Source organism: Trichechus manatus, unplaced genomic scaffold, assembly GCF_000243295.1.
Source record: "Trichechus manatus latirostris isolate Lorelei unplaced genomic scaffold, TriManLat1.0 scaffold00109, whole genome shotgun sequence".
Taxonomy (NCBI): domain Eukaryota; kingdom Metazoa; phylum Chordata; class Mammalia; order Sirenia; family Trichechidae; genus Trichechus; species Trichechus manatus.
This window is the reverse complement of record NW_004444045.1, coordinates 267,459-286,024: the sequence shown is the minus strand read 5'-3', so window position 1 is coordinate 286,024 and position 18,566 is coordinate 267,459. Positions and strand designations below refer to the sequence as shown.

Below are 18,566 nucleotides of genomic sequence, written 5' to 3'. Positions count from 1 at the left end.
ACCAGGTTACTGGTAAACAATGAATTAAGAAATGAATAGTTCATACTGGTTTTGTACTGGGGCTAAACAACTATTTCTAATCATGTTAATTCAAGCAACAGATAATTTCAGAGTTCCTAAATCAATTAATAACTCTTCAGTCTCTTTTTGCTACTTCTCATCAGGCTGGAAGAATTTCCTGAAATCAAACTTCTCTTTGCACTTAAATAAGCCTTTCTACACATTAAGGTTCACCCTTTACTAGAGGGATTTACGAACTTTTTCCAGAATACTATACTGTCAAATGCTATCAAATGAAAAGTTTGTTTGTTTAAACAAAAAAGAGTATACAAATAACCATTGTAAGGATGTTTTTAAATATCTTTATCATGCAATAGCTGATATATAAATAGTATATAAGTTATGAAGCCTAATAATAAACACCGCCCACCTTTCCACTCAACTGAAGAAGCAGGACACCAGCAATACCACTGAGGCTACCTTGCGTGTTTCTGCCGGTTCCTGTTCCCCTGCCACTCTAACCTGCGGTTGTTTTTCAAGTTACTGCTGTATTTGTAATCCACCCTACTAATAAAAAGTTTGGTCTACTTGCAGAGGCAGGAAAACACTTTAAACCTAGATTTCAACAATTTTAACAAGATATGCTGAAGTGTCACCTTTGTAATTTGACCTATAAATCAAATTTTAATAATTTAACAGCAATAATTCAGTACTTACAGTCTAATGCAGTCAACTGCAGGAAACGTGTGCTTCTGGATGTAAGTGTTGCTGTTGTTGATATGAGTGTAGGAAAACCCAAAGCTGGAAGAGGCTGGCTAAGTAAAGCTAAAATGAACTTCTAAGTTTTCCCACTTGCTTTCTAACACTGTGGTCCCTTTCTACTGAAAATTCTTTTTTCAAGGGGAGAGATACAGCCCAGTTAGCATGGGTACTAATTACCCTCACCAGCAGAAATGTCACACTTGACAAAATACTGTTTTAGTAGAAATGATTCCCTGATGAAAAATAAAAAAGATGTTTTCAAGCCCTCATTGTTACAAAATGAATATACAGAAACAAAGATTTTATACAATATGTATCCCAACATAAGAAGGCAAGAGAACTTGCTTTAAGGGATTTCTCCATTACAATAAGACATGCATTGCTCAGTAAGATGTACTCTAAGCAAGTGATTTGATGAGATATATAATAAAATCTAAGGTACCTGAAGAGTTTCCTTATATAGACTTATTGTATTTTGACCTTCTTCTAATCCTAAGTAACATCTGAACTACGATCCATAGAAGCTGGGAATTAAAAACTGGCATGACCTTTTATCTACCAAGATTTTGGCAAGGACAAAGGAGGATGATAGGGGCACTAAAGGCCAGGGGGAGCTAGGTATGTGCCCGGAGGTCATGCTAGCACTTTCTTAAAGAGAAAAAAGGTTCCATATAAACTTTATTCCAGATACCATGAGTGTTTTGTCCAGTGTGACTCTACAGACTCTTACACAATCCAACTCAGTATTACAAGTAATTATTCCTAACTGTAATGAAGAATGACAAAACACATTGAAATCCTCAATGTTAAAAGTTGAAAGGTACTTTAGAGCTTATCTGAGCCAAACCCTTCACTTTTTAGGCTGCCAAAAAACTCAGAGATACAATAAAACCTGCGGTGATCATGTTACTAGTAGTCGTAACTTAAAACTTGGTCTTCTAGCTTCAAGTTCCTGCTCTTTCCCTCAATACCATGTCTCCAAAAAGATGCACAGGAAATTATTTTCTCCATTCTAAGAAAACAAAAAACAACTTAAATTGTAAGACATAAATAAGTATATTTGGGGAGATATTTTTAAATCCTCTCTTATTCTTCCAAGTAGTTATAAAAGAACCATTTTTAGTTATCCATCTGAAAAAAGACATATTTCTTGCTCAACTGGTAATAAACATTGAGTTACGTTTTCTTATAATAGGGTATTTCAGTTATCTATTAGTCCATAACAAACCCTCCAACAATGGTGGGTGGACTGGGCAGTTTTCTGCCCCATGTAGTGTAAGCTAGGGTGCTAAGATGGCTGATGTCACCTGGAAGCTGGACAAGAAGCGCAGTTGGGCTTATTAGCCAGATGGGCCTCTCTATATGGCTTCTTGGGCTGCCTCAGGGCATAGCAGCTGGGTTCCAAGAAAGAGCATTCCCAGAGTTAAGAAACTGGAAGCTGCCAGGCCAATTCAAGGAGTAGTCCTAGAACTGACATAGGACTCCACCTATTTCATTCATTACAGCACAGGCCTCGCTCAGAGTCAGTGTGGGAGGGGACTAGACAAGGTCATGAATAATGGCGTCATGGCCTATTGAGGGGTCCTCAAAATAACAATTTACCACATAAACATTGTTAAAATCCTGGTCAAACAAGATATTTAGAGAAGAGTTACACTGAGGGAGAGGGCTGTAAACCAAGAATACTGAGAAATTCTATTTATATTACAATACCACAAATATACCAAACCCAAACCCATTGCCATCGAGTCAATTCTGACTCACAGCAACCCTACAGGACGGAGTAGAACTGCCCCATAGGATTTCCCAAGGAATGGCTGGTGGATTTGAACTACCGACCTTTTGGTTAGCACCCAAGCTCTTAAACAGTGCACCACCAGGGTTCCACCACAAACATATATAACCCTAAAAACTTACATACAAACACAAAAAAATGCACTTATCTTACAATTTCTAATGCTTCACTGGATGTTCTTCATGGAACTCAAATACTGTGGCATTATTTTCAGCCAGATAGTAATTTTTCATAAATCTGTTCTTAAAAATGAGTGTGTGTTTTCAAGGACATAGTTCTAAATTTATAAGCTGTTAATTTAAATAAATTTATTTACTAAATGTGATGTTGGGTGAGGAGGTAGGAGGTCAACCTCCAAAAGAATTCAATTCTATGCTTTGATGATTTTCTGGTAACTTACAGCTTATTCTTACCTACATGACACATGGATACGAGCTTGGATAATAAGGACAATTTAAGTGGGATAGTGAGGGAGTGTTGGAGTACTCAAAAGCATGTATGTAACTATTCTAAATACATTCAAGTTTCAAAAACTTACGAAAGAAGTAGAAATCTAATTCACTGAGGTTCTACTGTATGTTACAAGTTGTACTACATACATTGATCACACTATTTCACTTAATCTTGTCAAATATCTCGTGGAATGGGTATGATTATCTGCATTTATGAATGAGTAAACTGAAGACTGTCATCATCATAGACTTAGAAAGTGCAAGAGCAGGGAACAGAACCCAATCTGTCTGACCCCACAGCCTATTTGTTCTTTCAACTGCATCACACACAGCTTTTGTATTGTGTTTTCAAGAGATGGTGCTAGGTTCTACTTTACTTCTGACTGATCTCCATTTGAAAATGGTTTTTTTAAACACTTTGCTATTCTGTTTCCGGAGTCTTATTCATGATAAATTATTTTATGGAAGCAAACATTTACATAGTTAGAAATCTGACATTTAAAGAAATCCTTCAGAATTAAGAACACCAAAGACACAAGGAAAATATTAGTCCAAGAGACAGAAAGGGCCACATAAACCAGAGACTTCACCAGCCTGAGACCAGAAGAGCTGGATGGTGCCCAGCTACCACCAAGGACTGCCTTGACAGGGAACACAACGGAGTCCCTGACAGAGCAGGAAAAAAGTGGGGCGCAGAACTCAACTTCTAGTAAAAAGACCAGACGTAATGGTCTGACTGAGACTGGAGGGACCCCGGAAGACATGGCCTCCGGACTCTCCATTAGCCCAAAACTGAAACCATTCCCGATGTCAACTCTTCAGACAAAGACTTGACTGGACTATGGGATATAAAATGATGCTCATGAAGAGAGTGCTTCTTAGCTCAAGTAGATACATGAGACTAAATGGACAGATCCTGTCCAGAGGTGAGATGAGAAGGCAAAACGGGACAGAAGCTGGTTGAATGGACATGAGAAATCTGGGCTGGAAAGGAGGAGTGTGCTGTCACAGGATAGGGAGAGCAACGAGGGTCACATAGTAACGTGTGTATATATTTTTGTATGAAAAACTGAGTTGAATTGCAAACTTTCACTTAAAGCACAATAAAAATAAAATAAAATAAAAAAGAAATCTTTTAGTTAATCTTTCCAAATTTAAATAACACTTCTCCAATTGTCTGCTCATCTAAATTTGCAGTTTCTTACAGACGGATATACATGTCTAAATACTGATGCTTTAAGAAAAAATGGGCCAGAAGAAAAAACCAAAAAACTCATCTTCCACGTATCCTTTATACTGTATCACAGGAAAAGGAATCACACCTTTTTAGTGCATTAGCTTCGATGTCCTGGATAATGGTTTAATCATTTTAACTACCAAATTTTAAGCTTCTTGTGAACTGGTACCATTAACCATGTTTCTTTATCTCCTGTACACAGTAGATATTGAGTATTGAATGAATTAGAGGGGCAGAAAATAACTTGAAATGTTAGAAATTACAATGCATCATACAAATAAAGCACCAATCAAAATATCAGTTACTTTCAATATTTGGGGACATATAATCACAGCAACAGTAGGTACAGTAGATGAATGTAAAGATACATATTATCCCTATTTAGGAACCATTGTAATCCTCCACCCCAAACTATCTGTTGTTATTATCAGGATGGGCTGAGCCTAGGACATTTATTTTAGAAGGGGACAAAGGCAGCCAGGAAAGGAAATAACACAGAGAGGAACCAAACAGAACTCTCAAAAGGGCTGAGTGATGGAGTAATTTATGATATAGTCAAATATTGGTTTCTATTTGTTGTAAAAATGAATTTTTATTTGTTCAAAAACTAGAGGATACCAACATGTTGAATTTAATATTAAACACGATGAGAATATATCGCTAATAAAACGCCATATTTTGATAGAAAATACTGTAAAGGTAGATTAAAGATCAACAAAACAGGTCTAGCTTAAGGAAAAAAACAAGAAGAAAGAATTCTAGAAAAGGAACAGTATTTTAAGGTTCTGGCTGCACTTCCCTGCAATTCAAAACAAGGAATTGTGGAATGTGATGGCTAATCATAATGGGCAGGAGAGAGGAGAAAAGTAAATTATATCTATGGCCCTATGTTTCTGAAGTGGCCATCACTGAGTATGTATATTATTATATGAAAGTAGCATTTTAAAGCAAAACATTACCAAATAATATCTGCCTTTGTCTTCTTGGAAAACAAACAAAAACCTGAGAATTTCTAGAGTAGCCAAGCTCCAACTTTCATATACATGTAAAGTAGTAAAAGCATAATATAACAATATAAAGTATGTAAAACCTTACTGATGCTTCACTATTTTCAGAATTCCACTGGTTACAAAAAATAAATGTCTGTGAGAAATAAAAAAATCAACCATTCACATATTATCTAATTAGGTAATCATCAAGTCAGTATAGAATTAAGAGATTATTTAAAATTTACAAAATCATTATATAAGCCCACGTATTACATTAAAAAGGAACAATGAAGTGTAAAACCCCCATATATCTCTAGGCAAATTTTCCACCTACCAGTCAATGTATAAATAACATTTCTTTTCTGAAAACATTACAAAACTGACATTTCCACGGGCTTTTTAAATTTACAAACCAGGAATATAGTAAAACCAGAGACAGGCAAGGTCTCAGTTATTCATTAGGACTTCAATCTACACTATATTCTAAATGCAAATTAAAGAAATACAACTCTGTATACTTGACTTATTATATATGAAAAAGTACCTTTATCCTCTCATTAATACACAATCTGACTTTCTAATTTTAAACACATGCAAATGGCCTGAAAAGATACTAAATATCCAAGAAAGAGACATGTATTTTAACAGCTAGATCTGCTAACACATTTTCAAGGCACTAACATAAAGAAAACAAAAAATACTGTCATAATTAAGGGATCTTGCCTCAATCCCCCAGCACCCAGAATATTTATCACTCGGTGGCTTTACTGCAACTGGTGTATTTAATATGAATTATTCTGTGACACAAGCTAGGATAATATCTAAATGCAAACATTATTCAATTTTAATATGAAATTATATTTGTATTTTGCATACAGATGACAATCGTGAATGATTTTCTATGTTAAATGTGCAGCACGAAAACCGCATAAATGCTTAAGTCTAATTTTCTTTTTCTATCTAATTTGAGAAAACTGGTAACTCTAAAAAACTATAAGACCACATTTTAGAGAATTATTGGATTATTTATATTTTGTGAATCCTTGAGTATTATAATAATATTTGAGGCATGTTCTTTAAAATGTTCTGCACATTAAAATATATAGTTCTCCGTATGGTATAAAAAATAATAAAAAAAAACTCAAATTCATTGCCGGCGAGTCGATTCCGACTCATAGTGACCCTATAGAAAAGAGCTGAACTGCCCCATAGGGTTTCCAAGGAGCACCTGGTGGATTTGAACCTCCAACCTTTTGGTTAGCAGACAAAAGCTTAACCAAACCTTCATGATACAATTACCCAAAAATAAGTAAATCGATTGATACTAGAATAATAACAATAGAAAATATAAAATCCACCATTAACATATTTCTGACTTAGTATTCTAAATGGCAAAGAATTTTTCTCACTCAGAGGATACAATTATGTTTACCAGGGAACATTATTTGCATCTTCAGCTTCTGCTACATGCAAAGTGCCAGGACTGGTCTTGTGCAAAATACAAAGGGAGCTAACAGAAAAGCCTAAGAAAAACACATGTGTGAACAACTACAATTCAAGGAACCCTGTGGTAAATGTCATGAGAGTAGTACAGACAAGAAGCCATAGGAATCTGGATGAGGAATATACTGGTTCCAGCTAAAGTAAAGAAGGAAGAAGAAAAAATAAAGGAGTTCTATACATTTGTGCAGAGGGTGAGGCAGGGAGAAGAGGATAATTTGTTAAGTATTAGTGTTCATGCTCCTTATTTACTAGGATTTACTGCACTAGGAATGGCACTGTCAAGTTATATGGGTAAGGATGGAAGAATAAGGCTGGTATGGAAATAGACTATGCTATAGTAATTTCACATAAACTCCGCAGTATTAAAATGGCTGTGGAAAACTGAAGCAGGCTGGGCTCTAAAAGACCTAAGCTTAAAAGACATAGCCGCACTTACCACAGCTAAGAAGGCCCTTTTCTACACAGTGATAGAGGTCACTTTATCTTTTGAGGGGATCCAAACAGAATCTGGAGCTCAAAGTACACACAAAAGTGTTAAAATTCCAAAAGCAACTTCAAAATTGAAGGAAAAATGACTAGTTATTTTCAAACAACTCCCAAAAGTCAGTAAGAGTACTGAGTAAATCTTTGCTAGTTTATAGCTTGATATACATGATTTAATCTTCCATGAAAACAGAAGTCTCTCCTCAAATTATCTGGTGTAACTGAACACTTATTGGACCATCTGACATAATATACGAGCCATCTACAATAACAAATAACCTATATTATGTTTTGAGGGATTCGATTCCTTGCTGCTATTAAATGGATTTCATCAGCGTAGAAAAAAGTGGGGAGGCAATTAAGGAAAATCAAGTAATTTTAATCTATAAAATCACTACTTTCAGAAAAGTGATTTTTTAAAAGGCAAAACAGTTTATTACTTCTAAGTGGGAACCAGTCCTTGATATTTGCCATATCACATTTCCACTATAAATAATTTCAAAAGCGCTCATTCTTTAAACATTAGGCACAGAGTTCTTTTCCTCAATATTTGCAGTGTATCTCTGAAAATATTTTAGGTTTTTAAGATATAAAAGCCATTCTCTAACATTCAAAACTAACTGTCATTTACAAAAAGCCTTTACAGTACAGAGTGCTTTAGTTTTCAATGTCTATTAGGTAAATCACTGCAAAACTTTGCAGTCAATCACCAAAGACTATAAAGGATTACATTTCAGTTTATATCCAGCAAGAAAACGCAGCAGATAATGAAGCTGCCAGCTGTACATTTTACATATTACCTTACATCATGACAGCTGTATATTCACGCAGAATATTGCTCTTTGCTTTAATCTGTTTTCTTTTAATATACCACAAAAACATAGCCAATAAAAACAACAGCAAACAAAAAAGCAGGGCTGTTACATCTAAAATCATGAACATTTTCTCAGCTTTAAGTGGAAAAGTGTTGGCATCTAGCAAATAAATCTTCCAAATAAGAAATCAAAAAACCGCGAATATTCCAACCATGATGGGTAAATAGAACATAAATATTTCCAATTTCCATCATCATATGCAGAAAATAATATATGTTGTTATAATATTAATTAATGACAGAGCTGCAGTTCCATTTCACAAACAACTTTCAGTGTCTGACATATAAGAGAAAAGGCTTGCTTGAGATCCATGCTTCAGTAGCTCTATGAATATGTCACAACTGCCAATAACAGATACAGCAGGATTTCATTTTGCAGTGAAAAGATGCCAGTAAAAATATAGGCATATATATGTGTGTGTGTACACATATATGCCAACTCAAAAAAAATTAAATGAAAATTAAAAAGAAATTAGGGAAGGGGATATCATATTTTAAATAACTTACCTTTCGTCCATCACTTGCATGGCAATTCACATTGAGAGGAGTCAGTAACGCCATTAGTTTGTCTTCATTACCACTCCTATAAAAGGTAATAAGTCAATTCCTATAAATTATAGATGTTCTTATGAACATACATGGGCATTTTTTCACAAGACTGGAAGATAATCTTGTTGCTTTGATAATCTTTTATATGGATCTCATTGAGTCTCTTTAGCTATATTAAACTGGATTAGTTTATTTCTAATTAATTCATCTTAATCATTATATGGTGGTACGTCTTGGATAATGTAGCTTTTACATTATTTGTTTAATTTATCTTCATAAAGTCACCTTCTTAATTATAAACAAACTTTATTCTGACAAGTGATCTAAAACACTGGAGTGAAAAATACCTACAAGATGCCATAAAGAGCTAATCAATTAAATTATAAATGACGAAGAACAAAAGAAAACAGATGAGAATGTTAACATTTACTTTATGCCCCTCATTCAAGCTTTGCTAGGAAAATTTTTAGAGAGAAATGAAGACATTGGCATTTAAATACTCCAACAATATCATTCGAAAAGCTGGGCACCTTAAGAAATGTTTCCAGTAAAATGAACCTTACAATCATCACTATATTGAAAGATTTTATCATTAAATATACTAATCATGTAAAAAAAAGTACACAAAGATTTTGTATAAGGTTTTCTCCACATTATCACATAAAATCCAAGCAAGACAATAACATGCTATAATTTTTATAGTCCTCCACTCGCCGTCCCTCCCTTCTCTCTTAAATGCATTATACTCACTTAAAATGAATGGAATTACTTACCTAGCAGCTTCTAGGAGTTCGTCTTTCTTGTATTCACCTAGATGATTGCAAAATATCATGCTGTTAGCATTTGGCAGAAGACAGATTAAGAAATGCAGTCGGCAGCAAATAGAGAATTAAATAGAGAAGAACAGAAAAAGAGAGTCCACACCCCGCTGGGTGATGGAGCCGTGACGTTAGCCAGCTTGTGAAGGCAGCATCACCAGTGCCTTGGAGACGGGCAGCAAATTGACGCAGCTTCTTGTCCAATCCTCAGATGAAATAGCTTTCTTCAGACAACCAATGAATGCTAAATCTCGTGTCCAGAAACACATTCCCTCTGATAACAGCATGCCAGCTGAAGACAATGTCCCCTCCCCCCTTTTTTATTCAGGCTGTCACAGTATACTTGTGAAGCATAATACATTCTGAGACAAAAGCAAAATAATCTGGCTCTTTAAAGGTACAAATTACTAGTCTTCAAAACACTCTGTTTTATTTGTAATGGCATGGAAAGTTTTTTTAAAAAAACATTGTCATTGTTGAGCTTTATAGCAGTAGAAAATGCAAATATCAGAACCACGAAGCCTTTGCCTCTATAGTGTAGGTCTGTAGACTAGAAATACGTGAACTACGTACCAAATGCTATGAACCTCTTGGAGACAGCGCCCCAAAACCCAAAACAATGAACACATTCTTAAATGACAGTAATATTCTAAAGTGCTGTAATCTCTTATACTCTACAAATTCAGTATCAAATTTTAACCAATAATAAATATTAAAAATTTTTTTTTAAAGGAGGATGGGGTCTCTGAGAATGAGCAGATACCAAACTACTGAGATGCAGGTAATTTTTCTCCATTCTATTTTTTCACAGTGGGTTTTTAAATCTATAACAGACTGAAAATAGAAACATAATTAAAAATCTTCAATAGCAAATATGTTGGGGTGGTCAAGATCTAACAAACAAGTTTCTTTTGCAAGCTCAATTGAAGGACAAGAAATTTTAATAATATAGCGTTAGTTCACTCAATAAATAAAAAGAACAGCCAGGACTATGATTCAGCTGTAATATGCTGACTCAGTTTGCTATAAAATTAAAGAAATAATCACACAAAATGTCTTAGCAAATAATTATATGCAAGTAAATACAAAGTATATGTGTAAGAAATAAAATTTTAAATTAAATTAAAATGTTATAATTCTATTATGAAACTAGCTTATATTATTTTTAAAGTATTACCATTGCATTTTATTTCTTTTTTGGTATAGAATGCAGAATACCGATGCAAATACTAGAAGGACACGTCAGGACCACCAAACACATGTTTCAGTTATTTACTATAACCCATCATTAGTAAATGTTCTTTTAGCTCAAACTTTGTCTTGCCTCTTAGATTAAGATTAAATTAAGATCTAGAAACTGTAACAAACCAGATATTTTCCAATAAGGAGAAAGCTTTCAAATAGCTATTCTCTTCTAACAGAATTTTGTATACTAATAAAGTCACAGGTTCAAAATATATATTGATAAGTTAGAATGCATGATTTCATGATCATAGCAGTTGGTCTTTCAAATTTCCCATAAATGACATTTCAGATGCTTTACCTAATTGATTGACAGTGTAAAATCCATATTATTATATCCTCTAGCCAGTAAGGCTCTTACTTCCCAAAGTTAAAGGCCTACCTTTAATAAACATTTTAGGTAGCAATAGGGCAGTTAGAGTCTATTTAAAAAGCTCTTTGTGAGGAAAATGGTGTAACTCATCCTCAAATACCTTAAGAATTAAGATCAAAGCAAATCAAACTATGGACACATATACAAAAGTCATTCACTCAATCAGTCACCAAATAGTCATTTGAAAAGTCTAAGTGTCAGAGTCAAACCAAAAAAGGCACTATCTATCATCTCTGACCCCAAAGGATATTAGTCTCTTAAAGGAAACAGACAAGTAAACAAATGATTACCGTAGAAAATGAAAAAAATCTTATGAAAGTGTGCTATAAGAGCTCACAGGCTAGTCTAAATGTGGTTAACAAGAGGCAGGGTAGTCAAGGTTCAAGGAAGGCTTCCTAGAATAGGAAAAACTTGAGCAGAGTCTTGAAGGAACAGGTGCTCCTCAGGTGAAGAAGCGTGAGGGAGAAGGAAGCAACCAGAGTAAAAGAAATGAGAACAGAAAAGAGTGGCTATGTAAACCTGAAGCAAAGGACACTTGCAGGGGAATGGGTGAGCATGAGGCAGACAAGAAACGGAAAGATCATGCACAGCTCTCTAAGGTGAGAAGTTTGAACTTCACTTTGAAAGCAATGATGAAATACTGAAATACTTGAACAATTAAGAGTGTGAGATATATTTAAAGATCTATAAGTTTGTAATTACATAAAGTATTTCCATACTCTATCTTAATGAGCTTTTTTGTTGGAGAGGAAGGTACCCCTTCACCCCACCCCCCAAAAAAAAAGAAAGAGAGAGAGAGAGAGAAATGAAGGAAGTGAGGGAGAGAAGGAGGAAGAAAAAAGAAAACAATGAATTCTGACATAGTTTACATTTTGGAGTAAGTATAAATTCACTGATATACCTTAAAAACACATTAAGATTATGAACTAAAAGTAGCTACTATTGAAATTTAAGTCAGAGTGAAACATGACTCTAATCTGCTAGGTATTAAAACTGCAAACAAAGTATTTGGGATCCCCAAAGTTCAAATCAGTCCACCTACATAAACTTCTCATAAAGCATAGATTATTGATGTTTTCACCAAAAGGTGCATTTTTGCAAGAATGTTATTCCCTACTGGATAAACTGATAATAAACCAAAGCTTTCGAAAGCAAATATGTAAGTGCATCCAACAGAGTCAGACACAGGTACTACAAATGACTTCCTACTCTTATTCTTAGAGATCGTGCACTTTCATCAGCTTTTCTGCAATACATTCCAACATCCACTATCTGGTGCCCAAGGACCACAATCCATAAACAGTCAAAGCTATCTTTCAAATGCCACCTTGCAGGGACAACTAGCATAACGAATTCAAAGTTTCTGACGCATTCTGACAGCAAATCTGAGCTACTTATTTAACAGCCAAAGCAACAGTTCTATTTCATTTTAGCCTAGGATCAGAAAGTATTCCAGCTGAGACTATGGTGCTCTATGGGGTACTTAGATTCTTTAATAACATCCAGATAAATACTAGCAATAGATCACCCAGAAAGGAAACGAGACAATTACAGTCAAGATAACAGCAGCCAGGGATACAGAAAATAGATGGCTTAAAATATTTTTCTTTGATTAGAATAAAGTTAAGTGGGATTTAAAAAAAAAAAAAAAAAACCACAAAGCTTACTCTGCAATGCCTGCATTGTTTTTATTGGTCAAATAACTAGTGATGTTTTATGTTCTACATATATATATAATGTTGTTGGTAGCTGCTGTCAAGACGATTCTGACTCATGGCAACCCCATGTGTGCAGAGTAGAACTGCTCCATAGGGTTTTCAAGGCTGTGACCTTTGGGAAGCAGATCACCATGCTGTTGTTAGGTAGCATGAGTCAGTTCTGGCTCATAGCGAAACTCTGTACAACAGAACAAAACACTGCCCCGTCCTGCGCCATCCTCACATTGTTGCTATCACCATAGACACACATATATGTATAACATATGCATATACTCACATACACAAACAAGTTAATGTGTGAAACAGCTATGTTATCAGAATGAAGGTTAAAAATAAAACTTCCCTTTCTGTTTGAGGTAGTCAGAAATAACTCTTCTGCTTAGTATAAAGGCAATATTACCTTTTGAATAAAAATGAAGAAAACCTACATCAGTGAGTACAAGTCATGACTATTGACCTATCTCAACTTCATTTTAAAGGACTTTTGCCCCTTTTATCAGGACACAATAGGACCAAAAGTGGACTTAGTTTTGTAAAAATGAGTCATTTGCACTGAATTATACGCATAAAGTAGAGGGTCATAGATAAAGTAGACGGTCAGCGAAAATGAAGAAGACCCTCAGTGAGATGGACTGACACGGTGGCTGCAACAATGGGCTCAAACATGGCAACGATGTGAGGATGGCGCTGGACCAGGCAGCATTTCGTTCTGTTGTACACAGGGTCACTATGAGTAGTAACTGACTTGATGGCACGTAACAACAACGTACACATAGGAATTGTTGAACTGCTGTATGTTTGTTGTGTATATTTTCACCACAATAAAACAAAAAAAAATTTTTTAATGAGTCATTTATCTTTGTTGAGAAGGAATAAAATGGGTAGATTGCAAACACAAATCCTTAAAGTAATACGGACTACTATATAATTCTGACATTTCTTTTCAAATCATGCGTAATATATGCCTCTTAGTAACATCTCTCATTATATGTAATGATCAACAGAGTGTGTGTGGAGTGTAATTTGAAAGTCATCCTTTTCTCCTGCCACCCCGACCCCAATTTTTAAATCGCTCTCCTAAGAGATCATCGGCAAAATATTCCTTCACAGCTAATTAAACTGGCACCAGTGTAGTTAAATGAATTGTCTACGGTTTCCGTGAGTATCCACAATCCGTCAGGCCTTGAACTAGCCTAATGTGTGAGCACAAACTAACCAAATTTGAACTTTGGAAGAAGTGATATAGGTTAAAAAAAAAAAAAAAGGAGGAACAAAATAATCATAACAGTAAGGCAATCTTTAAAACAATGACAATTTTTAGAATTAAACAGATTAAACATAAAAGTATAAAGTAAGTCAAAAATATCCATTAAAACTATTTCAAAGCATTTAAACTTTCACGTAAGCTTGTAAAAATAGGCAAATACCATTACTATGTTTACAAGTTTTATCTTTTAGTTTGCTTTAACACTTTTTGCCAAGAGACTAAAAATGAAGAAAATTCATTCTGTTATGTCTATTAAAATGATCAGTGCATTTTGCGTTTCCTACAGCATGCTTTAATTCCTGAACTTAATAGATGTTTCAAGGGAAGAGCTACATAAAGAATTCAGTAAAGAATCTCAGTTATCAAGTAAAGTAGGGACTCATGTTGCTAAGTGCTCAGTAGTACAGTGAACTGATAATTCTGACACAGATATTTCCTCATCAAGTACCAGCAAATAAAAGAGTTGAACTGAATCTTGTAGCTAAACTGACAGCCTATATCGGGAATAAAATATTAATTTAGGTGAAAAATATCACTGTGTTTTCACTAAAAAGTTTGAAAATTTAGAACCAGCTCTCTGGCTGTGGAAGGAACTTATTAACTAAAGCACTAGGAGATAATCTAATGTTCTAAAGAAGTTAGATCTTCCACCAAAAGCAATTAGATCCTTCTATTAACACTAACTAACATTAAACATCAACTGTGCTATAATCCCACCACAACCTCTAAACTCAGCTATCCAGTACAGTCACCATTAGCATCAGGTGACAATTTACATTTAAATTAATTAAAATCATACAGAAATAAAAACAGTGTTCCTCAATGGCACTAGCCATATTTCATGTATTCCGTGGACACATCTGGCTAGTGCCTACCATACTGAACAGTGCACAGAGAACACAAGGTAGAACTGCTGAAGCTTTGACTGGACCACCTTGCTCTATAGTATTCTTGTTTTTTCTTTAAATTGTTTATTTATTTTATTGTTGTTGAGAATATACATAGCAAAACATACACCAACAGTTTCTACATGTACCATTCAGTGACCTTGATTATATTCTTCGAGTTGTATAACCATTCTCACCTTCCTTTTCTGAGTTGTTCTTCCCTCATTAATATAAACTCACGGCCCCCTAAGGTTCCCATCTAATCTTTCCAGTTGCTGTTGTCAATTTGATCCCATACAGATAGTTCTTAAAGGAGCATAATGCTCAAGGCAGACCTTTTTACTAGTCAAGCTTAACTATTGTTCGGCTTTAAGAAGACTTCAGGGGACATTTTCGGTTCAAGGTTCAAAGATTATCTCAGGGCAATAGTTTCAGGGGTTCATATAACCTCCATCGCCCCAGAAAGTCTAGAGTCCATTAGAATTTGAAACTGTGTTCCACATTTTTGCCCTTTATAGTATTCTTAATGACTATTTAAAAAGTTATCTTTTATCCTAATAAACTACTTTCCAAATTCTTCTTATTCTTAAAATTGCCACTGCCAAAACTCTATAAAACAAACATTGTTTTCCCCAAATGAATATCAAACTAATTCATTAGCATGAAACACAAAGAAAAACCCTGGATTGGATGATATAAAATCTGGACTGAGTTCTAGCTCTACCACTGGTTTACTCGTGTGGCCTCAGGCAAATCACTTTATACTCAAGGGAGCCTCCATAGTATTGTCACTGGGAAAATAAGGGGTAAGGGTTAAATGATACTAACATTTCGGATCTAAAATTCTCACCCTGTATTTAATTCTCAATATTGGTCAGATGGTTCTAATGGTTTTAATAAAAGAGTTGAACAGATGGTTTTAATATTGCCCTAAACAAGCTTTAAAGAAAACATAAAATTATCTGGGGTAAAAAAAAATCTGTACTAGTCTGTTTAAAAGTGGTACCTGGGGACTTTAGAGTAAGCAGTAATTTTACCCAACCTATACTATCTACTTGGCTACAATTCTAAATTTTTGGTAAACCTTTAACTAGATGCTAAATGAAAACAACTCTTTCAGAAGAAGTGGCATTTGTTTTTGTACAGTTCTGCTCTTTTAATTATAGATATTACTATTTCATTGGTAAGATTCTTTTAAAGACAAAAAGCTTACCAAAGTATAAAACCAGGCATAAATCGATAGGGTTATTAGACCAGATTTTTCCAATTCCTTAGGAAAATGGAAATGCTGCAACCCAGCAGGACAACAGAAAACAAATTTTCAAAGGCAAAAGGCCACCAAATACAACTATATTATCCTATATAACAACATTTGAATCATTAAAATTACAGCATATTACATGTCAGCACAAAAAACTCAACCAATGCCCTAAAACATTTCTAAAACACAATATAATACTCATATATAACAAAGGCTCTGCCAAAACATATAATGCAATCAAAATAGAATATGGTTGTTAACATCAGTTTCTTTGTATGCAGTGGTATGACCTCTGAGCCCCAGCAACATCTAAGACACGTACCCCATTTACTGACAATCAGCAGACGTTTCAAATCACTTATGATTTGTTTCTGATATTCCGTCAATTGTACTTGGAATGTAACTCAAGACTTTTCTCTGCAAATTTTTTTGTTAAACATGTGGGTATTAAAACTTGGAGACGTAAATATAAAGACACACTGGCCACAAAAGGAAATACTAAGTGATATACGCATTCTCTGAAATTGGATATTAAAAGCCAAGAGAGGTTATTTCTCCAAGCATTTGTTACCCAATGCGACATTTTGCAAAGTGTACTTCAAAAGAAAACAACCTTTTAGACAATGTGGCAGAGCAAAGGACCTTTTGCTAGATTAAAAAGGAAATAAGAAAGGAGAGGGAGCGCTGAAAGGAAGTAGAGAGTGAACCCTTGTTCTAAGTGAACAGACTGTGAAGCCATGACTGCGCCTGGGTGATAGGAATGCCCACTATTACCAAAGATGGCAGGTGGGGGTCGGAGGAAAGAGGACATTCAATTTTCTCATGATTGTTCCAAAAAGAGTGGTTTTGAAAAGTAACATCCATATTTCATAGAAAATAATTTAGTCAATAGATTTTTATTCTTTGTTCTACACTAGTGGCTCTTTTCTATAGCATCGATCCATACTCCTTTATATGCAAATCCAAAACCCCAAAAAGCTCTAAAAACTCTTTTGGCAGCAAAATTTGACCCACTTAGTGTACAGAGCAATATGTTTCACTACAAAAATATCAATGCTTGATTACAGGGCACATTCCCAGACTCTGTGGGGGTTATTAGGTAACATATGGTAGAAATAAGTCTTATTTATTTGCTTGAAGTATAATTAACATACAGTAAAATTCACCCTTTTTAGGTGTTCAGTTCTGTGAATTTTGACAAACTTAATTGTGTCATCACCACTACAATCAAGATATAGAACATCGCCATCACTCCAAAAAGTTCCTAATGCCCATCTGTAGTCAACCTCCTATCCCAATCCCACTCCATGGTAACTATGCATCAGATTTCTGTCCTTTTATGTAAACTTTTTACAGACTGGAATCACACGTAATCTTTTGAGTCTGGCTTCTTTTATTAGCATAATGCTTTCGAGAATCATCCAGGTGGTTGGACCTATCAGTCACCTGTTCTTTTTTATTGTTGAATAGTATTCCATAACATGCATGCACCTGAATTTGCTTATCCATTCATCAGCTGATGAACATTTTTTTTAAAAGAATTATAAACATTCAGTACAGATTTTTGTACTGGCATGTTTTCATTTCTCTTGGATAAATACCTAGAAGCAAGACTGCTGGATTGATTGTATGGTAAGTGTATGTTTAACTTTGTAAGAAACTGCCAAGCCATGTCTTTTTTAAAATCTGAGAAATACTTAATTCTGAAATATGGACCTGCCACCTATAAAAAGAATAAGAATATAAGAGAGAAAGTTGCCTGATGAGAAATCTAACAGTACTGCCACAACCTGACACCTGGAAATCCCAATCCTGCACCTTCGAGGAGCCAATTCACCTAACCTGAATTAATCTGCACACCTTTCGATTCCTTGTTTCTTATTTGACCTGTCTTCTGTATGCATGCACATATTTTTTTAAACAGACAGAAAACAGTTTTTTTTGTTTTTTGCCTTTGGTTCACAGTATATATGCATTCCCATCTCTGTTTAGAAACGGTAGCAAACATTTCTTACAGGCAAATTCTACAAGAGTTATGGATAATGCATAAACTAAAACCTAACCCTGAAAAAACGAGCTAATGTTACTGTCAGAGTCTGAACGTCCCGGCAAGGCCGTATGCATGAAGCAATGCCTACTGCAGGTTAATCTAAGCAGCTTTCTTAAAAAAAATAAGAGGAACAAGGAAAATCTTCATAATCATTCAATAAAAGGATAGATAGAAAGCATTGAAAATTATATAAATCTAACTTCTACCTTCTAAGAATTGATAATTAGGTAGACATATATCAGCATACACAAAAGACAAGAAGGGATAACTCACGTCATTGTTATTAATGTAAGAGTATATAATTCA

The 18,566-nt window shown here is 34.8% G+C and overlaps 1 protein-coding gene across 2 annotated transcripts in view; it reads right to left on the bottom strand.

The window, feature by feature from the left end:
• Positions 1-18,566, bottom strand: part of TNKS (tankyrase) — a 187,519-nt gene that overhangs the window by 82,798 nt on the left and 86,155 nt on the right. For both annotated transcript variants that reach the window (XR_002825161.1, XM_004383374.3), the window contains exons 4-5: positions 9,418-9,454; positions 8,603-8,678 (exon numbers count right to left, since the gene is read on the bottom strand). Coding sequence is in view for 1 of the 2 variants with exons in the window: in XM_004383374.3 (XP_004383431.1) it covers positions 8,603-8,678; positions 9,418-9,454 (113 nt within the window). In the remaining variant the exon portion in view is untranslated. The remainder of the gene's footprint in view (positions 1-8,602; positions 8,679-9,417; positions 9,455-18,566) is intronic.